Source organism: Manis pentadactyla, chromosome 1 (genome assembly GCF_030020395.1).
Source record: "Manis pentadactyla isolate mManPen7 chromosome 1, mManPen7.hap1, whole genome shotgun sequence".
NCBI lineage: Eukaryota > Metazoa > Chordata > Mammalia > Pholidota > Manidae > Manis > Manis pentadactyla.
Window position 1 is genome coordinate 234873337 of NC_080019.1, and position 27008 is coordinate 234900344.

The 27008-nt window shown below is 44.8% G+C and overlaps 1 protein-coding gene across 7 annotated transcripts in view; it reads right to left on the reverse strand.

The window, feature by feature from the left end:
- The window catches only part of DOCK3 (dedicator of cytokinesis 3), a 347773-nt gene extending 333136 nt beyond the window's left edge, over positions 1 to 14637 (reverse strand). For all 7 annotated transcript variants that reach the window (XM_057487070.1, XM_057487065.1, XM_057487062.1 and 4 more), the window contains exon 1: positions 14507 to 14637. In XM_057487070.1, the coding sequence (XP_057343053.1) occupies positions 14507 to 14543 (37 nt within the window). In that variant the 5' untranslated portion in view covers positions 14544 to 14637. The remainder of the gene's footprint in view (positions 1 to 14506) is intronic.
- Between the last annotated feature and the right edge of the window lie 12371 nt (positions 14638 to 27008).

Consider the following 27008-nt stretch of genomic DNA (forward strand, 5'->3'; position numbering starts at 1 on the left):
TCCAGCACGACTATCATTCAAATATGACGGTGGGATTAAACAATTCCCAGACAAACAAAAGCTGAGGGAATTTGCTTTCCACAAACCACCTCTACAGAACATCTTACAGGGACTGCTCTAGATGGGAGCACTCCTAGAAAGAGCACAGCACAAAACACCCAACATATGAAGAATTGAGGAGGAGGAATAAGAAGGGAGAGAAGAAAACAATCTCCAGACAGTGTATATAACAGCTCAATAAGCGAGCTAAGTTAGGCAGTAAGATACTAAAGAGGCTAACCTTGAACCTTTGGTAACCACGAATTTAAAGCCTGCAATGGCAATAAGTACATATCTTTCAATAGTCACCCTAAATGTTAATGGGTTGAATGCACCAATCAAAAGACACAGAGTAACAGAATGGATAAAAAAGCAAGACCCATCTATATGCTGCTTACAAGAAACTCACCTCAAACCCAAAGACATGTACAGACTAAAAGTCAAGGGATGGAAAAACATATTTTAAGCAAACAACAGTGAGAAGAAAGCAGGGGTTGCAGTACTAATATCAGACAAAATAGACTTCAAAACAAAGAAAGTAACAAGAGATAAAGAAGGACACTACATAATGATAAAGGGCTCAGTCAAACAAGAGGATATAACCATTCTAAATATATATGCACCCAACACAGGAGCACCAGCATATGTGAAACAAATACTAACAGAACTAAAGGGGGATATAGACTGCAATGCATTCATTCTAGGAGACTTCAACACACCACTCACCCCAAAGGATAGATCCACTGGGCAGAAAATAAGTAAGGACACGGAAGCACTGAACAACACAGTAGAGCAGATGGACCTAATAGACATCTATAGAACTCTACATCCAAAAGCAGCGGGATATACATTCTTCTCAAGTGCACATGGAACATTCTCCAGAATAGACCACATACTAGGCCACAAAAAGAGCCTCAGAAAATTCCAAAAGATTGAAATCCTACCAACCAACTTTTCAGACCACAAAGGCATAAAACTAGAAATAAACTGTACAAAGAAAGCAAAGAGGCTCACGAACACATGGAGGCTTAACAACACGCTCCTAAATAATCAATGGATCAATGACCAAATCAAAATGGAGATCCAGCAATATATGGAAACAAATGACAACAACAACACTAAGCCCCAACTTCTGTGGGACACAGCAAAAGCAGTCTTAAGAGGAAAGTATATAGCAATCCAAGCATATTTAAAAAAGGAAGAGCAATCCCAAATGAATGGTCTAATGTCACAATTATCGAAATTGGAAAAAGAAGAACAGATGAGGCCTAAGGTCAGCAGAAGGAGGGACATAATAAAGATCAGAGAAGAAATAAATAAAATTGAGAAGAATAAAACAATAGCAAAAATCAATGAAACCAAGAGCTGGTTCTTCGAGAAAATAAACAAAATAGATAAGCCTCTAGCCAGACTTATTAAGAAGAAAAGAGAGTCAACACAAATCAACAGTATCAGAAACGAGAAAGGAAAAATCACGACGGACCCCACGGAAATGCAAAGAATTATTGGAGAATACTATGAAAACCTATATGCTAACAAGCTGGGAAACCTAGGAGAAATGGACAACTTCCTAGAAAAATATAACCTTCCAAGATTGACCCAGGAAGAAACAGAAAATCTAAACAGACCAATTACCAGCAACGAAATTGAAGAGGTAATCAAAAAACTACCAAAGAACAAAACCCCCGGGCCAGATGGATTTACCTCGGAATTTTATCAGACATACAGGGAAGACATAATACCCATTCTCCTTAAAGTTTTCCAAAAAATAGAGGAGGAGGGGATACTCCCAAACTCATTCTATGAAGCTAACATCACCCTAATACCAAAACCAGGCAAAGACCCCACCAAAAAAGAAAACTACAGACCAATATCCCTGATGAACGTAGATGCAAAAATACTCAACAAAATATTAGCAAACCGAATTCAAAAATACATCAAAAGGATCATACACCATGACCAAGTGGGATTCATTCCAGGGATGCAAGGATGGTACAACATTCGAAAGTCCATCAACATCATCCACCACATCAACAAAAAGAAAGACAAAAACCACATGATCATCTCCATAGATGCTGAAAAAGCATTTGACAAAGTTCAACATCCATTCATGTTAAAAACTCTCAGCAAAATGGGAATAGAGGGCAAGTACCTCAACATAATAAAGGCCATCTATGATAAACCCACAGCCAACATTATATTGAACAGCGAGAAGCTGAAAGCATTTCCTCTGAGATCGGGAACTAGACAGGGATGCCCACTCTCTCCACTGTTATTTAACATAGTACTGGAGGTCCTAGCCACGGCAATCAGACAAAATAAAGAAATACAAGGAATCCAGATTGGTAAAGAAGAAGTTAAACTGTCACTATTTGCAGATGACATGATACTGTACATAAAAAACCCTAAAGACTCCACCCCAAAACTACTAGAACTGATATCGGAATACAGCAAAGTTGCAGGATACAAAATCAACACACAGAAATCTGTGGCTTTCCTATATACTAACAATGAACCAACAGAGAGAGAAATCAGGAAAACAACTCCATTCACAATTGCATCAAAAAAAATAAAATACCTAGGAATAAACCTAACCAAAGAAGTGAAAGACTTATACTCTGAAAACTACAAGTCACTCTTAAGAGAAATTAAAGGGGACACTAACAGATGGAAACTCATCCCATGCTCGTGGCTAGGAAGAATTAATATCGTTAAAATGGCCATCCTGCCCAAAGCAATATACAGATTTGATGCAATCCCTATGAAACTACCAGCAACATTCTTCAATGAACTGGAACAAATAATTCAAAAATTCATATGGAAACACCAAAGACCCCGAATAGCCAAAGCAATCCTGAGAAAGAAGAATAAAGTAGGGGGGATCTCACTCCCCAACTTCAAGCTCTACTATAAAGCCATAGTAATCAAGACAATTTGGTACTGGCACAAGAGCAGAGCCACAGACCAATGGAACAGACTAGAGAATCCAGACATTAACCCAGACATATATGGTCAATTAATATTTGATAAAGGAGCCATGGACATACAATGGCGAAATGACAGTCTCTTCAACAGGTGGTGCTGGCAAAACTGGACAGCTACATGTAGGAGAATGAAACTGGACCATTGTCTAACCCCATATACAAAAGTAAACTCAAAATGGATCAAAGACCTGAATGTAAGCCATGAAACCATTAAACTCCTGGAAGAAAACATAGGCGAAAACCTCTTAGACATAAACATGAGTGACCTCTTCTTGAACATATCTCCCCGGGCAAGGAAAACAACAGCAAAAATGAGTAAGTGGGACTATATTAAGCTGAAAAGCTTCTGTACAGCAAAAGACACCATCAATAGAACAAGAAGGATCCCTACAGTATGGGAGAATATATTTGAAAATGACACATCCGATAAAGGCTTGACGTCCAGAATATATAAGGAGCTCTCACGCCTCAACAAACAAAAAACAAATAACCCAATTAAAAAATGGGCAGAGGAACTGAACAGACAGTTCTCCAAAAAAGAAATACAGATGGCCAACAGACACATGAAAAGATGCTCCACTTCGCTAATTATCAGAGAAATGCAAATTAAAACTACAATGAGGTATCACCTCACACCAGTAAGGATGGCTGCCATCCAAAAGACAAACAACAACAAATGTTGGCGAGGCTGTGGAGAAAGGGGAACCCTCCTACACTGCTGGTGGGAATGTAAGTTAGTTCAACCATTGTGGAAAGCAGTATGGAGGTACATCAAAATGCTCAAAACAGACTTACCATTTGACCCAGGAATTCCACTCCTAGGAATTTACCCTAAGAATGCAGCAATCAAGTTTGAGAAAGACAGATGCACCCCTATGTTTATTGCAGCACTATTTACAATAGCCAAGAATTGGAAGCAACCTAAATGTCCATCAATAGATGAATGGATAAAGAAGATGTGGTACATATACACAATGGAATACTACTCAGCTATAAGAACAGGGCAAATCCAATCATTTGCAGCAACATGGATGGAGCTGGAGGGTATTATGCTCAGTGAAACAAGCCAAGCGGAGAAAGAGAAATACCAAATGATTTCACTCATCTGTGGAATATAAGAACAAAGGAAAAACTGAAGGAACAAAACAGCAGCAGAATCACAGAACTCAAGAATGGACTAACAGGTACCAAAGGGAAAGGGACTGGGGAGGATGGGTGGGTAGGGAGGGATAAGGGGGGGAGAAGTAGGGGGGTATTAAGATTAACATGCATGGGGGGGTAGGAGAAAAGGGAGGGCTGTACAACACAGAGAAGGCAAGTAGTGATTCTACAACATTTTGCTATGCTGATGGACAGTGACTGTAAAGGGGTTTATAGGGGAGACCTGGTATAGGGGAGAGCCTAGTAAACATAATATTCGTCATGTAAGTGTAGATTAGTGATAGCAAAAAAAAAAAGGGCAGTTCCTGTGTGGTAACCTCCAACGAGTTCTACACAAGGGTATAAAGGGCATATAAAAGTGTAGGCAAAGGGTCTGTTTGTGTTTATACAGAGGATCAAAGCCTAATTGGGCTACCCCGAAAATGAACTAAGATACGATATGAAAAAGAACTTCCAACATCTGCACCCTCTGGAAGACTCATGCCAGAAGATGATCATCAAAAAACCCCAACAAAGATCCACGCACTGCTACAGCTGTAGATGCACTCATCCCACCAGTTCCTGGACCTGCCATGGGAATGAGGAAGGAGATATCTAAGCTGGCCTGTGCATACAGTAAAACAACAAAATTGGACTGGATCTATACTGTTGGAACTCAACCATGAATTTGGAGAAGTGCAAATTGTAGCGCTCCAAAGTCTTACAACTACAAACTATTTATTGTTAAAAGAACATATGGCATGTGAACAGTCCCCAGGAATGGGTTGTTTTAATTTGTCTGATTTCTCTCAGGCTGTTCAAGTTCATTTGGACAATATCCACCATATCATAGATAAGTTTTCACAAATGCCTAAGGTGCCTAACTGGTTTTCTTGGTTTCACTGCAGATGGCTGGTAATTACAGATATGCTTTGGTTATGTAACTATACTCCTATTATGTTAATGTGTGTGTGCAATTTAAGTAGTAGCTTAAAACCTATACATGCTGAAGTTACTCTACAAGAAGATATATCAAAGAAATAATCAATCTTCCCATGTTTTCTTCCGCCTGCTACTTCTATAGCTTTTCTTCTTCCTTCCTAATTACAACCCTTAAATAGAATTCGTGCCTCATATCAAATTTACCGAGTATCATAATTCTTCCAATTGGTAAAGATACCTCAAGACAAATGCTGGGCACAGTAGCCACAGGGCATAAATATGCAAAGAAGTAAAAAGCTAACTTTTTCAAACAATAAGGCTTCTCTCTCACTTACCAACTTCACATTTCCCTGTATGGCCCCGGAAGATGACTGGTTAGCCAGAGACGGGTAAGATTCCTCAAGGGAGGAACAACCTAAGACAGGCACAGTCGCAGGGGGGCCATCAGGTGAGAAACTGGGGATCAACAGAGGTGAGGCTTAGAACCTCACCCCCCCATTCTGAGAGCAATCTTGTGCATACGTGGATGTTTTATTGCCCTTGTCTAGCTTGGATTAACACACAGTCTACAGGCACACACCTGATCATCTACATGTGCTCTCTTACAACACTAAACTATGTTTTCTACCTTTATCTTGTATCTACCTACCACTTCAGCATTTTATTAAAAATAATAATAATAAAGAGAGAAATGTGGTATCCACATATAAATCAAGTATAAAAACCAAATCAGTATTCATATTTGAACTGACTGTTTATAGTTCATAATGCATGAGCAAAACCGAAAGTTTCTGTGATGACTGCCCTTGTACTGTTCACTATGTAACTTATTCATTATGTAAGAATTTGTTCTACATGTAAAAACTTGTTTGTTATGCCTCAGAAGATTGGAGACTGACAAAAATTAGGCTTGGGGTGGAATAATGATTGTGCATTGAGCATTGACTCCCCTATACAGAATTTTATTGTCGTTAACAACCATTTGATCAATAAATATGAGAGATGCCCTCACAAAAAAAAAAAAAAAAAAAGGACAGACTTCCAATGGTAAAATAAATTAGTAACCGGGATGTAATGTATAGCATAAGGAATATAGTCAAGATATTGTAACAGCCTGGTAGGGTGATAGCTGGAACCTAGAATTATGTATATAAATGTTCTACCACTGTGTTGTACACTTGAAACTCATGTAATGTAATACTGTGTGTCAACTACCCTTCAATAAAAAATAATTATTATAAAAAAAAAAAAAAAAAAAAGAAAAAAAAAAAGAAAAAAACAGATCCACCATTCGCAACAACATGGATGGAGCTAGAGGGTATTATGCTCAGTGAAATAAGCCAGGCGGAGAAAGAGTACCAAATGATTTCACGCATATGTGGAGTATAAGAACAAAGGAAAACTGAAGGAACAAAACAGCAGCAGAATCACAGAACCCAAGAATGGACTAACAGTTACCAAAGGGAAAGGGACTGGGGAGGATGGGTGGGAAGGGATGGATAAGGGCGGGAAAAAGAAAGAGGGTATTATGATTAGCATGATATTGTTGTGGGGGGCACGGGGAGGGCTGTACAACACAGAGAAGAAAGGTGATGATTATACAGCATGTTGCTACACTGATGGACAGTAACTGTAGTGGGGTGTAGCGGGGGACTTGGTGAGGGGTGGAGCCTGGTAAACATAGTGTTCTTCATGTAATTGTAGATTAATGATAGCAATATATATATATATATATACATCAAATTCAAGGCTGCAAATATGTGTATAAAACCTTCTACATGCCTAGTACTGAGTTATGTCTGCCAAGAATATAAAGATAAACATGGCATAGTTCCTCGTTTTAAGAGCTTATAGCCTAAACCAGTGTTTTGGGGTCACATATTGCAAAATTAATTGAGTGGTCACCAATATTTTTTAATGAAATAAAAATGAACAGAAAATATCAGAGTACACTGTACAAAGTGCATAGTAAGTACCATAGCACAAAATTTAACTTTTCATATATGTGCATGTATATATGTATATGTATCTACACACATAATTTTAAGTGTATTTCCTATTGTAGATCATAGTCAAAAGTTGGAAAGATGTTAGTATAATGGAACAGGACAAAATAAATAAACCACTGTAGGGCACCAAATAAATACATAATGAATGTTAAGTGGTTTTAACTAGTTCTGGAGCCTTAAACCATATATCTCTAAGATGATTTACAATTTTTAAATTTTATGAATTACTGAAGGGCTGCAATGCACATTATTTATATGCAGGCACAGAACACAGACTTATAAGAAATTACAGGGAGTCTCTTGTATTCAGTAAAGAAGAATACTCTGATCACAGCTGTCTAACAATAAAATGGGCTGTCCCTAAGAGTGGTGAGGGCACTGTCACTAGATGTATTTGAATAAAGGCCAAATGAACAGCAGCTTGAGGTAAGATACTAAACATGTAAGGTAAAGTTCTGCATTTCTCATATGCTAATTCTTCCATCAGTGTTGGTTCCCACTCATCAATCAGCAAAAGCTCATGAATGAGTATTGACGAGAAACGTTGAAACAGATGCAAGCAGGTTGGGATTTTATTCCATTGTAGGTAAGAAGGAGAAAAGGAAGCTTCTGAATGACATTTCCCAACATAGTAACTACCTTTGCAAGTATCCTAATTATGTGATATAGCAAATCAACTGCAGGTACCTAGGCTACAGCTACAATAATTAAGCAACATTTTCCTGAAATTTCTTTTACGTTCCCAGAGCCTATTATGTAAAAAAAAATCTTGCTTTTCCATACAAAATATGTCAATGGGGGTTGTACAAGAGTCTTGAGAGCATAATCATAAATAGGTTTGTTCATTACAGTAAAGGCCTAAAACCGGAATTAAAACCCTAAAATTGCTTATCCAATAACATTTACACATTGGGAATAATTTGGATCATTCTTACCATTAAGAGTAAAGACACAAGAATTCAAAAAAAGACTCAAAATACAAACTTTAAAAATAAAATTCAGCACCAATGTGAAAATACAGTAGAAATACAAAGTACTTTCAACCTCAATGACCATTCTCGTGAGGCTGTCATGCTTCAGAATGTGTCTGAAAATGATAGAAAATGGTGCCATGTTTATAATTTAGCTTAATGTTTCTAAAGCACATTCTCTTATAACTCAGGATAAAATGAACTGAACATTTGAATTGTCTGTAGAATATTATAGCACATTGACATTTCTATTAAAAATGGTGATAATTTCCTGTTGCTTATGTCCTGTTTGCTTAACAGAATGACAGATCAAAACAAAGACCTCTTGGTTTGAGAGGGTATTCGATAAATGTTTGCTAAATTCAATTTCTTTCCTCCCTACTAAAAAGGTCTTAAAAAGAGGGCAATAGTATCCAGCATACTCAAGGCTATTTAAAAACATGCCTTCTGACTTGTTATGCCCTTAATCTGTACTTGTTACCCATGCAAATCATTACATTCAGAAGTAGGACAATAAATATTGTCGTGTTATAAAATCCCTTAAATAAAACCATCCAGCTTAAATTGAAAAGCCTGTTGAGAATGCCTTATCTTTTGAGCCAGAGACCTATACTGCCAACAAATTCCTTTCAGAGGGAACAGGATGCAATGAAAGCAGCTGTAGCTTAGGATCTCAAAGTCCTATGTTCAAATCTCTCCTGAGCACTTACTAGTTTAAGTACCTTAGATCAGTCACTTAACTTCTCTCAGCTGAAGTCTCTATCTGCTTTAAAAAGAGGGGAGACGTCATACTACAGTGTAAGGCTCAAGCAGAATCATGATGTGGAAGTTCCCTGTAAACACTAAACCCCTGACCATAAACATCGAGAACAGTCTCACTTTTCAGAACAAAATTAAGTCCCGGGTATATGTTATTGTCTGTATCCCTAGTGGATGTCTTTATCTCTCTGAAAGGTATGGGGCCCTTTCGGAGACTTCAAAGGCTGGGATTTCCTCCTGCAGCAAGTACCTCAAGAGCCCACTGACCTCACACTACTTCATTGAGTTGTAGCCCACTTACCAACATATAGAATGAAATTTTGTGAATAATAGTTCCTTCAGATCTGGTTTCATGGACCTACTCCCTCCCAACCTTCAGATGCCTCCGACCGACAGGATCGTTATAAGTTCAATTTCTTTTAAGGACTCAGGGGGCTTTTTTTTTTCCTACGTGGGGAAAATCAAGCAAAAGGAAATGAAATAAAGCAGGAAATATGCATTACTTGTTTAATTAGAAAAAAACAAATATAACATTATGAAACTAAAATACAAAGTCTTATGATTGGTCATGAGGAAATGTTTTCATGGTCTACTAAGTGGGAATTAGGAAAAATAAGCAACAAATGCCCTGAATTATTAAAAAATATATCTAATACCCCAAAAATGAACTAAGATACGATATGAAAGAGAACTTCCAACATCAGCATTCTCGGGAAGACTCATGCCAGAAGATGATCATCAAAAAAACCCCAACAAAGATCCACGCACTGCTACAGCTGTAGATGCACTCATCCCACCAGTTCCTGGACTTGCCATGGGAATGAGGAAGGAGATATCTAAGCTGGCCTGTGCATACAGCAAAACAACAAATTTGACTGGATCTATACTGTTGGAACTCAACCAAGAATTAGGAAAAGTGCAAATTGTAGTGCTCCAAAATCTTACAACTACAGACTATTGACTGTTAAAAGAACATAAGGGATGTGAACATTCCCCAGGAATGGGTTGTTTTAATTTGTCTGATTTCTCTCAGACTGTTCAAGTTCAGTTGGACAATATCCACCATATCATAGATAAGTTTTCACAAATGCCTAAGGTGCCTAACTGGTTTTCTTGGTTTCACTGGAGATGGCTGGTAATTACAGATATGCTTTGGTTATGTAACTATACTCCTATTATGTTAATGTGTGTGCGCAATTTAAGTAGTAGCTTAAAACCTATACATGCTGAAGTTACTCTACAAGAAGATATGTCAAAGAAATAATCAATCTTCCCATGTTTTCTTCCGCCTGCTACTTCTATAGCTTTTCTTCTTCCTTCCTAATTACAACCCTTAAATAGAATTCGTGCCTCATATCAAATTTACCGAGTATCATAATTCTTCCAAGTGGTAAAGATACCTCAAGACAAATGCTGGGCATAGAAGCCACAGGGCATAAATATGCAAAGAAATAAAAAGCTAACCTTTTCAAACAATAAGGCTTCCCTCTCACTTACCAACTTCACATTTCCCTGTATGGCACCGGAAGATGACTGGTTAGCCAGAGATGGGTAAGATTCCTCAAGGGAGGAACAACCTAAGACAGGCACAGTCGCAGGGGGGCCATCAGGTGAGAAATTGGGGATCAACAGAGGTGAGGCTTAGAACCTCACCCCCCCTGTTCTGAGAGAAATCTTCTGCATACGTGGATGTTTTATTGCCCTTGTCTAGCTTGGATTAACATATAGTCTGCAGGCACACACCTGATCATCTACATTTGCTCTCTTACAACACTAAACTATGTTTTCTACCTTTATCTTGTATGTACCTACCACTTCAGCATTTTATTAAAAATAATAATAAGGAGAGAAATGTGGTATCCACATATAAATCAAGTATAAAAACCAAATGAGTATTCATATTTGAACTGACTGTTTAGAGTTCATAATGCATGAGCAAAACCGAAAGTTTCTGTGATGACTCCCCTTGTACTGTTCACTATGTAACTTATTCATTGTGTAAGAATTTGTTCTACATGTAAGAACTTGTTTGTTATGCCTCAGAAGATTGGAGACTGACGAAAATTAGGCTTGGGGTGGATTAATGATTGTGCATTGAGCATTGACTCCCCTATACAGAATTTTATTGTCGTTAACAACCATTTGATCAATAAATATGAGAGATGCCCTCACAAAAAAAAAAAAAACGGGACAGACTTCCAATGGTAAAATAAATAAGTAACCGGGATGTAATGTATAGCATAAGGAATATAGTCAAGATATTGTAACAGCTTGGTAGGGTGATAGCTGGAACCTAGAATTATGTATATAAATGTTTTATCACTGTGTTGTACACTTGAAACTAATGTAATGTAATACTGTGCATCAACTACCCTTCAATAAAAAATAATTATTTAAAATATATATATATATATCTAATGACAGAATAAACAAGATGACCTTCTGAGGCAGCTTCCATTTCTAAGATCCCAAACTAATACATTTGTACTCAAACCTTTGCAGCAGTTCTATTTTAGGAGTTTAATTACAAACATTGTCTCATTTGTTTTTGGTTTTCGCTGCTGCTGCTGTTGGAGGATGTGTAGAATATTTTCTTGGTCTTTAGGTTCTATATTTGGTAGTTTGGGTACAATTAATGTGGGAAAAAAGCAGGTATTTCACAAAAATAATTGGGTTTTTCTCACCTAACGCACTTTAGGACAGGAAGCTTCTTGGAAAGGTAACATAAAAAATGGAAGGATATAGGGCTTTCCAAGCATTCATGGCAACAGAAAAGAAAGCAGAAAATCTCTATAAGGGAAAGAGACTACAGGGGTGGGAACATGGGCTAAAGGGTTCAGTAGTGAACAGCCCCTTGTGATACTGGAGAAATACAGCAGGAGAGCCAAGCGCATTTCAAAGAGGAGTATCGCTGCCACAGGAAGAAGCTCTGACGACCTCTGAGGCCCGGCTTCTGCACCTTCATGAGCACAGCACTAAGACTGCTCTGGAGTCTACGCGGTGTGCCATGAGTGAGAATCCACTCCCCCTCTGCCCCACTGACAGGCCGGTAGGGGGCCAGGAAGGGTGGTTCCCTCCCTTCCCTCCAAAGGCAATCACAGATACCACAATGGAAGGGAAGCCCAGATAGCATCCAGTCCTAAGTGAAAGAATCAAATAATTCAAAAATGTTGTACAGAATTCCTACATTATAAAAAATGTAACAGACAGCGAGATATTACTGCCAATCTCAAAAACCTTACCACTGTCAAACAAAGATAAATAGCTGCAGTGGAAAAACTCCTTTACACTGCCACAACAGAGGACTCCTTCCCTCACCAACATCCAAGCAGGTTCTCCAAACAGGCGGAAAGTAGGTATATATTTCCCTCCTTGCTGTAAGGATTATGGCTTGGCAAGCAGGGATAGAAACCTGTGTTCCAAGTTGGTCATAAAAATCAGACCTGAAATACTAACCATTTTCTCATAGTAATAATAATAATGGTTAGATTTCCAAGCTAGCAATCAAATAATGCAGCTAACATACCATTTTTAATTGACTTTTTCTCACTCTAAGTGTAATTTTAAGCTACTTTATAGAATGAACTGGATTTTATGAAAAAGCCCAGGAGTGCAGCCCTAAACATGCTTATGGAAAAAGGTGTATCTTGAGGTTTGAAGAATTTATACAGGAACTTATAGATCATAAATGAGGAAGAGACAGTAGAAGAAAGCTATGACAGAAGTAGGAAGGGAGCGGACTTAGCAGAAAAGTCATCTCAGTTACACTAAGTCACAGTTGTTAATGTCTTCAGAACTCTCTCTCTCATTTAACAAGCATTTAAGTCCTGCTCCAAGCCCAATGCTGTGCCCCTCCACAGGAAATAATTCTTCTAAAGCTAAACCCATAGTCCTAGAAATGCAAGCATTTCCTTCCACCTTCCTGAGTTAATCACACACCAAATTCTAGCGCTCTGAGACTCGCATATGCCTGTCCTGATTACCTTGCACAACCTCTCTCTCAGAATTAACACACCTGAGGAAGTTATCTGATGTTATTATTACTCTTACTACTAAGAGGAGAAAAAAAGAAATTAACATTTATTAAGCACTTGGCATACTTGCCTTTGATTTTCACAATCCTGTAGGTAAATATTACCCCCAATTTACACATTAAGAAAATAATGTTAAATAACTTGTCCACAACACCAGTTAAGACAAGCTGGGAGTCAGAATTCGGCAAATTCCACTGCTCAAGGGTTCCTCCCTAGCAGGAAATAAATTATCACTTAGGTGTCACTAGACAACTTACCACTTTCACATCAATTATTTGTTATTCTAGTTAAGCAATTCTGAGAGCAAGTGAAAAGATAAATCATCAACTCTTGGTTCCACAAAATCCACTTATAAAGTATTTAGGGAATGCTCCAAGTGAAAAGGTGAAAGGTCCCCGGAGGGGAACCCCGGCTCTTCGCATCATTACTCATTTCCTTCTCAACAGAGGCCAGCGCTAGAGCTCCTCTTACCACGTCCATGTTACCACGCCGTCACAACACGGCTAAATAAAACTTCTGAAAGCTATCTCTCAAAACAAGATTTTCTACCAAAATAGAAGATCTCTCTGCAGGTCCTTCAATTTAAATAAATTCAGTTTTCACATAGTAACTTGCCTGCTGGCTTTCCTAAACGTTTGTCACTTCTGCCAGTTTAAAAAGTTATTTTGCAGTGAACTGTCAACTACATCTCAATTGAACTACAGCAAAAAAATTAGGAAACAAAAATCTATGTTTAGACAGCTTCTCCATCTACAGTTTTTCGTTACAAGCTTAGGGGGAAAAAAAAACCTGTACATTCAACATTTAAAATCCGTTTTTTAACTGAAGATAAGTAACTTAGAATAATGCGATGTGGCTAACTCTTCTGTAATCGAATTGCCACCAAACACTACTAGCATTATCATATAAAAGCAAAACTAGCATTCAAACCCTTCTCTGAATATTCTTTCTAAAGAAGTTGAATGTTCTAAGAATCATTTAGCTTATGGAGTTTAACATTTGTAACAGATAAAAAGAGGATCCTAAGAAGAATAAATAGTCTCCTCTGTAAACAGGTTGGTTAGTTGGTTTTAAACAAAACCGTGACTGTCGTACACACTCAACATTGGGACACATCCGAAAACCCATCCCACTTGTAAGGTAATTATTTCTAAACCGAAGACAACAGACTAAAACGGATCAATCTATTTGCAGTCAAATGTCTGCACATCTTTGAACTGGAAAAATGATGTCAACGATTTTTAGCCTCTTATCTGTAAGGTTCCAGTCCAAAAATAAAGAGTCACCGGGCTTGTCAACTCAGTGCGGAAAGTCATCAAATCGGGGCTGGGAACGGACACAACATATTCCCAAATACCCGGCGCCCAGGCAAGCCTGCCCCGCGCCGCGCGCGCGCGAGCTGGGACCGCCCGGCCCCCCGCGCAGCACCTGCCGAGGCCGCGCGCCAGCGCCCCCTGCCGCCCCCGGCCCGCGCCCGCGCCGCCCGCCCCCGCCCGCGCTCGCCCCCCGCGCCGAGGCCGCGCAGCCTGCGGGCAGGGCCGCGGGCGGGGGCGCGCGGCGAGGCGGGGCGGCCCCGGGCCCGGGCGGCGGCGCGCCCCCGGCCCCCGCCCAGGCCGAGCCCCACCTACCTACGCCGTACTTCTCCTCCTCCGTGGGGGTCCACATGGCCGGGCCGGACGCGGCCCTGCGGGCGCGGCGGCCGGACGACAGCGCGGCGGCGACGGCCGCGGGCCCGACTGTGGCGCACCGCGAGCCGAGGCGGGGGCGGTCAGGCGGCGCGGGGCGGGCGGCGCATCCCTCGCAGGCGGTCCGGGAGGCCGCCGCCGCCACGTCCGAGCGCGAGGCTGCGCGGACAGCCAGCGGCCCGGGGACGCGGGCGGGGGCCGCCACCTGTCCGTCGCCGCCGCTCCCGCGCCGCCTCGCTCCCTCAGGCTCGGCTCCGGCGCCGCCGCGGCTCGGCTCCTCAGCGGGCTCGCGGGACGCCCGCGCATGCGCATTCGGCCGCCGCCCGCTCTCGCGCGCGAGCCCACGCGCCGCCCGCCGCCCGCGAGAGGCGATTGGACGGCGCGCGCGGCGCCGGGTCCGCGGCGGGCGCGGGGGGAGCGCGGGGCCCCGCTCGGGGCGGCGGGTGTCCGCGGCCCGCCCGGCGCGCATCCTCGCGCCCAGCCCGCCGCCCCGGGGCGCTCCAGCCGCAGCCGCGACGCCGCCGCGGGTCCTGGGGCGGCCGAGTGGGCCGCGCGGCCGGTGGCGCCTGCACGACCACGGCGGCCTTCCCGGGAGGAAAGCTCTTCCTCCCCGGGGCCGGGGTCCCGCCCTGGGCACTGTGTCTGCTCCCAGGTCCCTGCCTTCCCGGCCCTGCTCAGAAACTTTGCGGCTTTGTCTCCCCCGCCCGAGAATCTGTTCACACTTACGCCTGCAAATGTCACCTTGTGATCCTGGGTCAACGACTCATCAAAGACCAGGCTCGTTCCGGCAACCGCTGGCGGCTTCCCACCCACATCGGGGCCACATGGTGTCCGGCCCTTATCCCAGCAGGCCCACCATCTCTGTCACCAGCACTACCACGTCAAAGCCCTGGTGTCACGCCTCCTGTCACTTCTGGGCCCCGCTCAGTGCGTCACTCCAGGACACCTTCCCTCATCGTGGGTCCTTTCCTCTCTGCCTGGGATGCCTGCCAGCTGTGTGTGTCGGTGTCTCATTTCTCCCATAAGACTGTCAGTTCCCAAAAGACAGGCTCCAGGCTAAAGTCACCTTTCTGTCCCTCAGAACCCAGCCCAGCACCTGATATGCACCTGCTGAGTAGGAAGCACGGCTAACACAAGAGTATCTTGGTTACCAAAAGATCTTGTCCATTCTTCCTTCACAATGACCTTTACCGTCGGTCACTCCTGACTGCGCTCACCTGGATTATATTGCTGCGGACTCCCACCCCTGACCCACAGACTCCTCGTCCTCCTGGTGAAGGCTTCCCACTCCTGCCCTGGGAAAACGTTCTGTAAATGATTGAGTTTCTCAATAGCTAGACGCTTTTTTTTTTTTTCAGTCCAAGGACATAATAACAATATTTATATAAGAATATCCTTATATAAATCAAGTATAAAAACCAAATGAGTATTCATATTTGAACTGACTGTTTAGAGTTCAAAATGCATGAGCAAAACCGAAAGTTTCTGTGATGACTCCCCTTGTACTGTTCACTATGTAACTTATTCATTATGTAAGAATTTGTTCTACATGTAAGAACTTGTTTGTTATGCCTCAGAAGATTGGAGACTGACGAAAATTAGGCTTGGGGTGGATTAATGATTGTGCATTGAGCATTGACTCCCCTATACAGAATTTTATTGTCATTAACAACCATTTGATCAATAAATATGAGAGATGCCCTCACAAAAAAAAAAAAAAAAGGACAGACTTCCAATGGTAAAATAAATAAGTAACCGGGATGTAATGTATAGCATAAGGAATATAGTCAAGATATTGTAACAGCTTGGTAGGGTGATAGCTGGAACCTAGAATTATGTATATAAATGTTCTACCACTGTGTTGTACACTTGAAACTAATGTAATGTAATACTGTGCGTCAACTACCCTTCAATAAAAAATAATTATTAAAAAAAAAAAACTGAACTTTGAAAAAAAAAAAAAAAAAAAAAGAATATCCTTAGTTATGGAGCTAACTGTTCCAGGAAGACGCTTCCCAAGGGCCACCATGGAAAGAAGCCACATTCCCACGCCTTCTTCAGGGAGCTGTCCAGCAAGAGGGGCTGAACGATCCTAAAGCTCTTACCTCACCCTGCAGTGCCACTCCATTGACTGTATGTGATGACATTCTCAGAGCTTAAGGACAGGTTTCCAAAAGTTTACTCTTGTCCCCAGTCTGAATCCATCTTAGGTGACAGCCTCCCCATACGAAGAAGGTCCCAGTTCATAACTGCAAACCTCAGCTCAGGGATGGAAGGGTTTTAATCCCAACCAACAAAGGGAAAAGAAAGAAGACCAAGGTGAGAAGGAGGGCATCTGACAAGACCCAGTCTCCTACAGTCTTGTGTGTACTAAATTTAGACTATTTTCTTGAGTTGAAGCAAAAGGACAGAGCAGACATCGTGGGTAATCAGCCTTCGCAGGCCTGTGCACCTGCTCGCCTACACCCACAGCATCTGCTCTGCCCTCACACGTGCACATTCCTCCAAGCACAGGAGCTGCCCTGCAGCTTGCCTCTGAAAATCAGGACCCTCAGCAATCCTCCCCCCCCCTACTCTCCACCCAATCGTCCTGACACCCCCATCCCCACCCAGGTCCACCACCTGCTCTGCCAGAGGATCCCCACCCCCACCCAGGTCCACCGCCTGCTCTGCCAGAGGATCCTTGCATGGTCCCAGGAGCACCTGCCCTGTTGGGACCCTCATGCCCATTCCCTCCTCCTCCTCCGCTCTCTGGCTTCAAAGGAGAAGCATCCACTCCAGATCCCTTTATATGCCATTCATTTACTCTCAGTCCCAAAGGTCTGGTTTCTGATCCTATCACTTCCAGGAAGTACTCTCCCAGAAGTCCTCGGGGCCATCCCAACTCCAGACACAAGCGGCTGCTACCCCCTGGCTCTGGCTGGGCCTTCATATATAGTGTCCCCTCTTGATACTCATGGATCCCTGTCACCCTCCAGGGACCACTTTCCCCAGGAAAGCTTCCCAACTCCCCTTGGCTGAAGGGACTTGCTCTCCCATGGGGACCTTTCGTGTAGCACCTACTCTACTCATCCCTCCCTCCTTCAAGAGAACAACTGTGTCAGCCTTGCACATTGACAAACATCTGTTTCCTCTTCAGTAACAAAGACTGCTCTTCATTTATTTTTACCCCACACAGAGACCAACATAGTGCCTACCACCTAACAGGAATTCTTGGATGAATGATCTACCTATGTTTCCTGAGACCAGAATGAGGTAGGTTGGAAAAGAGAACTGAGAAATTTCTTTCAGCAAGTCACGAATCTCCAGATGCAAAAACTTGAGTTAATTAGGGTAAATCACCTTGATAAAGGCAAGTTGGCTTTAATTAAAATTTCATTGAGACATCTTATTGAGTAGCTATATAAAAGATAAACATGGGGGAGCAATTTACCTAAGAAACAAAAAAGACTGCAAACAGTTTGACTTAACATGTCACTAGTACTCATTTGGGTTGAACTCATTTTCTCAGATGACAAATTGCAACTTGATGAGAAAGGAAGGAATCAAGTTTCAGCAGGAAATTCTTTAAGATCGGTGGCTATTTCAAATAGCCCATTACCAAACAGATTTTGTACATAATGCACGAGAAATACAGATGGCATCATCACTTTCTCTAAACTGAAGTTAATCAACAATTTTTTAACCTAAGCAGACTCCATAATGACAAATCCCCCGTCACCTTTTGGGGAACGACACTGGCCCTCTACAAAGCTCCGTGAGCTATACTTTCTGTCTTCTCTCCTTGTTTGCTGCTGCCTGGAGAGTCGGATAGCGGCACTTAAGGAGCCAGCCAGTCTGATGACTCAGCTCATAAAACAATGTGTGGCCGCAAAGATGATGTTTATCCAGGAGCACCCTGGCTGCTCTTGCTACTGAAGTCAGCAAGCAGTAGGCAAGTGGCCCGCATTCTCCCAAGATGCTCTGGCCGTGGTGCTAGAGCAGCGCTCACTTCCTCTCCCAGCAGGTGATCCCATCTGATGCTCTGTCCTCGCAGAATGGTGGGGAAACTTCAGAGAAGCGCAGTAAGTATAGAGGCATATCCGAGCAAAAAGCAGGTGGTAGTGGTGACATTCTACCTCCTCCTGAGCAGGAGGTCCCTGCAGCCAGGGCTTATGCCCATAGGGAGCCCAGGGCCAGGTGGGTAGGAGGCTCAGGAGCACGTGTAACCCAACTTGGCTCTGCCCTGCTGGGTTCCTCTAGGTGTGGGGGTGTGCTCTAGTCAATAAAGCATCTACAGAGCTAGTTTTCTTCATGGCAGAGGGACACCCACACTAGCCTCACTTCACCACCATCCCTTATGTTCCCCCAAAGCAGCACCTTTTAGGAAACCTCCTCTCAGGAGGCAGCATTGGAATAAAGGGCTAACAGAGGAGGTTAACACGAAAACAGCTGACAAAGTCAGGGTCCTTTCAGGGGAAGAGACCTAAGTGACTAAGAGGATATTATTAGTACTTTGCTTTAAATTTTGTTGCATCTGAATATCTTTGTGGTGGGGAGAGGACAGGGAAGAGTGTGAAAAAGAGACAGATTAAGCAGTGCAATATTTCATTACTTTCCCTAAAATGACAAACTTTAACCATCTGTTCATATTTTATCAACCCATTCAAAATATTATTAAAATGCAGATTCTGTGCAGTTAGCCAGGGTCTTTCGAATGAGAAACGCCCAAAGCTTCCGTAGTTTCAAGCGCTGGGGACCGATGTGGCACCTGGGGTGGATCCCCCCTGAGAAGCACCCCCAGACAGGTCACAAGCTTCTCAGCACTTCCTTCCTGTCCACTCAGGACTGTGAGCCATCTGGAGACAGGCACCACAGGGCCTGATTTCTGGCGTCCTTAGTGCCTGGCACACAGGTTCTGACACATAGTAGGTAAATATTGCCTGACTGAATACATTAGGGCATGAGTGCTTTTGTTTTCTTTCCAGGAATTTGTACCTTTGTCTCCATACGGTTTGTATTTGTTGTTTGTTTGTGGCCAGGAAAATGGGAGGAGATAGTATCGGAAGCAAGATGCCCCCGGAAGGAAGGGCACGTAGTTGGCAGCTGGGCATGACCTAGCTCTCCTTTCCCTGTGGGGGAAATAACTATGCCCTTGAATTTCTGCTCTAAGTCACCGAGGAGGAATTGAAATTAAAAACCTTGGAGAGTAATTACCAACAAAACGTTCTAATGTCAAGAAGTGAATTTTATGGGACCATATTTGTAATATTAATTGGGCCTCTGCGTAGCCAAATGGTGAAATTATTGCTCCAATACAAACAGGCCCAAAAGAGAAAAACAGCCCAAAATAGCACAGACATTGCAAATCAGGACAGAGGTAATTTCTCTACACATAAAAAGCAACCAATTACAATGGCTTCACCAGTTCAGTCGAAATAAGTGCAAAAAGAAGCCTGTTTGTTTCCTGTAGCTCCATCTAGCCCACCTAATTGACAGGGGGCTGGGCTAGAAAGGAAACTGGGACTCGGCTCCCACCAGTTCCTCCTATGTTTCACCTTGAAGTATGGCAAGTTTTAATCATTCATCTACCAAATATTTATTGAGCACCTATTATGGTCCAGGCCCAGAGCAGATAGGCACCAGTAGACGTGCACATACATTTACCAGGTCTTTCTGGCCACAAAGTTTGCCATCTAGCTGGGGGGAAGAGACACCGAACCAATTATCACACAAGCGAATCTCTCATTAGAGACCTAAGGATGAGGACAGGAAAGTACAGTGTACAAATGGAGCACCCGCCGGGGGGCCTGACCTAGTTTGATAAGTCAGGGAAGACTTCCTGGAGGAAATGATGTTTAAACTGGAATCCAGCAGTGCAGACAGATCGGCCAAGTGAAGGAGGAAAGTGCTCTAGGCAGAGGGAGCAGCCTCCAGGGAGGAAGGAGCTTGATGTACCTGAGGCAAGGCAAAGCCAGTGTGAGCAGGACGTGAGGAAGGAGCAGGTGGCAAGGGAGTAGCTGGAGTGGGAGGCGGGGCCGGATCTGGGGCCTTGCTAGGTCCCACAGTGGCAGGCACCAACCATTGCCAGACCCTTGGTGAGAAGCAGAGATGAGAGACGTGAGTAAGACAAGGCCCCCAAACCAAGGAGTGCTGGGCAGAGAGGCACCACATGCCCCAACTGTCCAGGCACCCAGGAAGGGCTGTGCAGAACCGCTGCACGCCCAGGACAGCTCCAGGCTGTCCTCTCCTCTGTGAGCCAGCGCTTCCTTGATTCTCCAGATGGCACCCCTGAGCACAGGCTCAGCCCTCACCCCCCGGCTCGGAGCAGCTCACCTCCTGATGAGCCACCGCTCCCGAGTCTAGGAGTGGCTCTGGGTCCCCTGCCTCAGCGGTGAGCTGCACACCTCGCTTGTCACCCACAGCTCTGCCCACGCTAAGGGTCGAGGGAAAGAATGCCACCAAGCGTGCCCAGAAACAACCATCCCTGACTCCAATCAGGGACCAGCCCTAATCTCTTCCTGGGGGAGCCTTTAATGTCTTTCAAGAACACTCCCCAGAGTGCGGCATGGACGTGTACTCGGCACGTGCAGGACCCTGACATGGGGTCAGGAGGACCAGTACACTTGCCGCTGACGAAGAGCAACTCTAAGAAATGGAGGCTCGTTGGCTCTCATTTTGGCACTGAGGGTGACGGATCAGTGTTTGCAGTGCACAGTCCTGACTCATGGAACAATCCAGAAAGTGGTCCTGCCCCGGAAACCTGTCATGCCAGGAACCGTAGCAATTTCTCATGAGACCTCCACACCGGCTCAGCTTGCTTCCCAGAAAGGCTGGGTCTCCTCGCATCTGGGAGACCTGCTTCTCCTCCACGCCAGCCTGAGAGCTGACTCGGTCTCCAACATCTGGCTGAGCTGGCCTCCCACGCCCACCCCTCCCCAGCCAGCACTCAGCTCCACATCAGTCCCTTCTCTCTATTTAGCACCAAAAGGTATTGATGTCCGTGGTGCCACCCCTTGGGAACCACACATCCTGTCGGATCCCCTCCATGCCTGTCACATCCCTGCTCAGAGCCAGTTTCCCTGGAGCCACGGGGTCCTCAGCTGCCGAGGCTTAGATCCGTTTCATCTGGCACTGGTTTAAAGGTCAAGCATGAATTTCTCCCCATTATTGTGCTGTGTCTTGTCACACGGACTCGGTTTCATGCATTAGTCACAGTCTTGCTATCAAATTAAATATTCCTCGGTGGTTATTTTTAGAGAATTCTTTTCTGACTCTACGTGGTGCGATGATGCGTGTGCACCCACAGCTCTGGAACCAGGCATCACCAGGTGGGCTCCAAACGCGAGGGCTCAAAGCCCTCCAGAAAGCAGCTGCCAGGGAGCAGTGGGCTTTGGGACCCCGGTCTGTCTGTGGAATCCCCTGCCCAGCCAAACATGATTAATCCCCCAGGCCTCGGGGGTCTGATCACGCATCAGGCGGTCTGGTAAAGGCCCACAGGAGGCTCTTGGCACAACTGGGAGCTAAGCAAGCGTGTCTGTGCCACCCCAGCCACTTGTCTGGCTGTCTTCTCATGCCTACCATGGGGGTGCCAAGGGTCACTGTGCCCCCGCAGCCTGCAGCACCAGGCCTGCTTGCAGGAGGGGGCCCGTCACCCTTCTGACTGGAGCCTGGTGAGTGACAGTGCTTACAGGCCCGCTGCCCCCAGAGGGTCTCCATCTACGCTGGCTGCACTGACAGAGAAATGAGGCCCTTGAATAGAGCCCCAGCTCAGCTGGGGCTGGTGTGCCTGGAGGAAGAGGGGCTCACTTGCAAAGGCTGAGTGAGGGTAAGAATCTGTGTACACTTAGCCCTAGGAATGCATGATGGAGTCAAAGCCACAAAACCCACAGAAGGCAACTAGTAATTCAGGACACGATTTAGTCCTCCTCCATGGGGACGCACTGCGGAGGAGGGCTGGGTCTCTCCGTCCACGGCTCCTTCCCAGGTGCTGTCCCCTCTGGCTGTGATACTCCAGGCCTCGCTCTGCCAGAGCATGAGAGCCTGGCGCAGGGAGGAGGCCAGCCTGTTCTGGGCTCCTTTGGCCTCTTACTAAGCTGCTGCCTCCCGGGCTTTCATCAGTGCGGAAGGTGGTACTTTGGCCTCCGGCTGGGGTTTTTGGTTCTAGACTCATCCAGCTGGTGGATGGGAGAAGGAGCCTGCCTCCTGAGGGCCCTCTCAGGGAGCCCTGAGGACTGTAACAACCATACACATTCAGAGGCAGGGAGGCCAAATGCACCAGGAAGACCCAGGAAGGCTTGGCTGGGGGCTGAGGTCTCGGAGGCTGAGGCCGGCTGAACACAGCTGGGCATAAAGGGGGCACTCTGGTGGGGGTCTCGTGAGCTGAGGCAGAGAGAGAAGTGACTCTAAGGCAGAGCCCCAGATGTCATGGGGGGAGTGGCAGGAGGGTGGAGGCAGATACTTCCCAGCAGTCAGTAGAGACTAGCCTGCTCAGCTGGTCAAGGAGTGTTTCCCAAGGGCTCAGGCAGGTCCAGGGGAAGTGGCCAGGGGCAGAGTCAGTGACGGCTTAGGGGAGAATCTACAGGGCAGCCTCAAAGACTCCTGTGGCCGTTCCGTTCCCTGACGTCAGGATGTGGGTCCAGCCTGGGCATGTGGCACCGAAAACTAGGTGGTAGGGACCATGTGAGGCCTTCAGAAGAATGTGACTGTGACCGTGGAAACTGGCCAGCGGTGAGCGGGAGACACAAGGGTCTGACCGGGACCCTCGCAGTGGGTGAGGGTGCCCTCGCAGGACCTGGGTAGCCATGGGGAGAGCCCACCCGGGAGAATTAAAGCGTGCGCCCCTTGGTAGACCTGCTCCGTCCCACGAAGGGAAGTAGAACCAGGAAATGAGCATCTCCTCTAACCATCAGAGGAAGAATACTGAAGCTCCAATGAAACCCCTTCTTTGTCCCATCAGATAAAATAAATAAATAAATAACATTGTGCAGGCAGTGAGGAAGTCGAGAATACGCTGACGTGTAATGTTTCTCAGTGGGGTGAGTCTGCTCGACCCCTGCCCAGCAATATGGCAAGTGGGTATCACAAACCCCAAAAACATCAGTTCTGTGAAAATGGATTAAGGGAAATCTCCATTCACATAAATATTCAGTGCAATGCTGTCTATAAATATTGAAAGTAACCCAAATGACCACCAGTAGGGGATGTATTAATTAAACATGGGGCATTACCCTGTGCGATTTTATGCAACCAATAACAACAAAAGCCATTTATCAACATGGAGAATGTCTATTATGTAACATTCCATGAAAAATAATCAGGCCCACGGCATAGTTATAATTATGCAAGAACAATTACATGTAGAAACAAACCAGAGCAAAATATACTAAGAAGCAAACCTTTCCATCTTTCCTGCAATTTCCCACTCAGCATGTGTTGCTTTTATGACACACTTACCCAGGGAAAGCAGTGCAACTTTCTGCTGTCCACACAGATAGGACATGGAGCTGGACAGCAAAGCACTGTGCCTGCTGCCCCCGTGGAGCTCACCCTTCCTGGTGCCATCACGAAGCGTTTCTCCTGATGGAAGCTGGATTCCTGCGTCCACCTCCTCCGCCCTCTCTCCCCCAGCCCATCTTGTCTACTCCCCACCTGGCTGGCTGAGCCCCTGGCTTCCAGGGCACAGGACCCGCTGTTCTCTTTCCCCACAGCCAGGGAGGGCTTTGGCCTCCCAGCAGGTGCCTAGAGCTACTCAAGTCTCCTCACTGGGTGCTGGGAGAGGATGTCATGCCGCCCCTCCGTGCACAGCCTCCCAACCTGCATCTGCAGCTCCCGCTGTCCGGCGCCTGCGGGAAGGCCACCAAGGATGTCTGTGATGGAGAATCTGATGGCTGTCCTTCTGCCTGTCCTTCTTTCCCTGCTTAGCAACACCCAACACAGTGGCTATCCCTTTCTTTGCAACCCTTGCTTCAAGAAACTTGCAGAAACTGTTCTTCTGGCTCTCCTCATACCCCGCCGTGCCTGTGTTCGCCCCCCACACCACACAGCCTCTGCCCCAGGGTCAGGTCCCTTCTCAGCCCTCCCCCTGCCTCCTCTCTCTGCTGCTCCTCGGCCTTGGAGTCCCTCGGAAGATGACGCCTCCCACAAGCGTGCCTCACGCACCATCGCTGCAGCTGCCCTGCCGACGCCTGGGACAGCTAGTACGGTATGACCTTGAAGTGGGAGTGGCCAAAACGGCACCCAGGTCAGTCGTGTGGACACGCGGCCGCTCCACCTCCCCAGCCGCCCTGCTGCCCTCCCGCGCCCACACCCAGTCCACGGGGAGTGCGGCGACTCCACCCCAGCAAACTGCCCCCCTCTCTCCCTCGGACTCCACAGCCTCCGTGCTGCCCTGATGCCATGCTCGCCCTGCAATCCTGCCCCGGCAGCCAGAGGAATTTTTGGACGCATAAATGACAGCAGGTCATTCCTCCTGCAGAGTAAGGCCCCCCGAGACACACAGGCCCTGCCAGTCACTGCCTGACGCTGCTCTGGCCGCAGCTGTTCTCCGTGGATTTCAAGTCCCGGCCAGCGCACAGGCAGAAAAGAAGGGCATAAGGGTTGGAAAGGAAGAAGCTGCTTTTATTCATGCATAACCACTTATCGTGAATGTAGAAAACTACTGGAGCTGCTAAGTCAATTTAGCAATATCACAGAATATAAGATTCATACATAGAAATCAATTACATTTTCAGAAGTAAGTAATAATTAAGAAGTTTAAAAATGTTTTAATTCTACTTACCACAACATCCAAAAACTAAAAACACTAGCAGTGAATTCAGTATAAGATGTGCAAGACTACGAAATATCCCTGAGAAAAATCAAAGAAGACCTAAAATAAATAGAAATACATACCATGTTTATGAACTGAACATCATCAACACAGTGTGGTATTGGCGATATATAGACAACCAGGTGATCAATGAAGAGAATATGACCTAGAACTAGAGCCCCACATATACAGTAAAGTGATTTTTGATACGGGAACCACAGCAGTTCAATGGGAAAAGAAACATTTATTTTTCTTCAAGAATGGTGCTTTCCAGATACCAGTATGGAAAATGGAAACCTCAATACTTAACTCCCACCATACTCAAAAATCAATTACACATGGATCATGGCCCCAAATATAAAAGCTAAAATTATACAGGTTCTAGGAAAGAGAAAAACAGAAGGGTATGTTTGTGACTGTGGGATCAGTAAAGGCTTCTTAGAGAGGATATAGAAAGCATTAATTATGAAAGGAAAAAATGATAAACCAAACTTCAAAAAACCTAAAAATGCCTGCTCATCAAAAGCACCTTTAAGAAAATGAGTAGGTAAGCCATAGTGTAGGAGAAAACATTCCCAATACAAATCTATGACAATGGATGTGTATCCACAATATATAAAGAACTCCCACAATTCAATAATAAAAAGGCTAAAAACCCAATGTTTGAAAATAGGCTAAAGATTTGAACTGATATATGAATGGCCAATAAGCACATGAAGAAGTCCCCAACATCATTAATCATTAGGGAAATGCAAACTCAAACTACGATGAAATACCACTACACGACCCTCGGAATAGCGGAGATCAAAAAGATGGAGAACACCAAAAATTGGTGAGGATGTGGAGTAACCAGAAGCCTCATGGATTGTTGGTGGGAATATAAAATGATACAACCACTTTTGAAGTCTGGCAGTTTCATAAAGTCAAACACACTCATAACATATGTCCGAAAGTTTCATTTCTAGGTACTTACCAGCCAGTTTGGTCCTAAGTGTTCACACAGAAGAAATGAAGGCATATGTCCACACAAAGACTGTTCATAGCAGCTTTTTTCATAATAGCCAAAAAAATGGAACAACCCAATAACCACCAAATTGTGGTATGTTCAAAAATGGCATCTTGCTCAGCAACAAAAAGGAAAGAAATATTAATGCAACAACATGGATAAACCTTGAAAAGAACAAAAGAGGCTAGGTACAAAAAGCTACATACTCACATCCTGTATAATTCCATTTATAAAAACTTGTACAATAGACAAAACTTATCCATGGTGATAGAAATCAGATCAACATATGTGGTGGGGTTTTTAGGGACCCTGAGGGGATGGACGTGGTCTACATCCTGACTGAGATCATGGTTGCAGGAGTATACACACTAAAGCTATGTAGCTCTACACTTAAGATTTCACTTTATAGAAATTATACTGCAGAAACAGACTTTGAAAGCTCCTTGTTTGACCATAACAGCAGCCAATGGACAAACCTATGGGCTGTTGTTCTTGAGCCCGTCACAGACCCAGTGTGGCTCCTCACGGGAACCAAGGCACGGACACTCCCCCAGCTCCGCCTCGGCCGAGGTCTGGAGGGTTGGCTAAATCAGGCGAGGCAGCATACTGCATGTATTTGATCTGATTCCTTCCTCAGGTCCAAGCCAGTC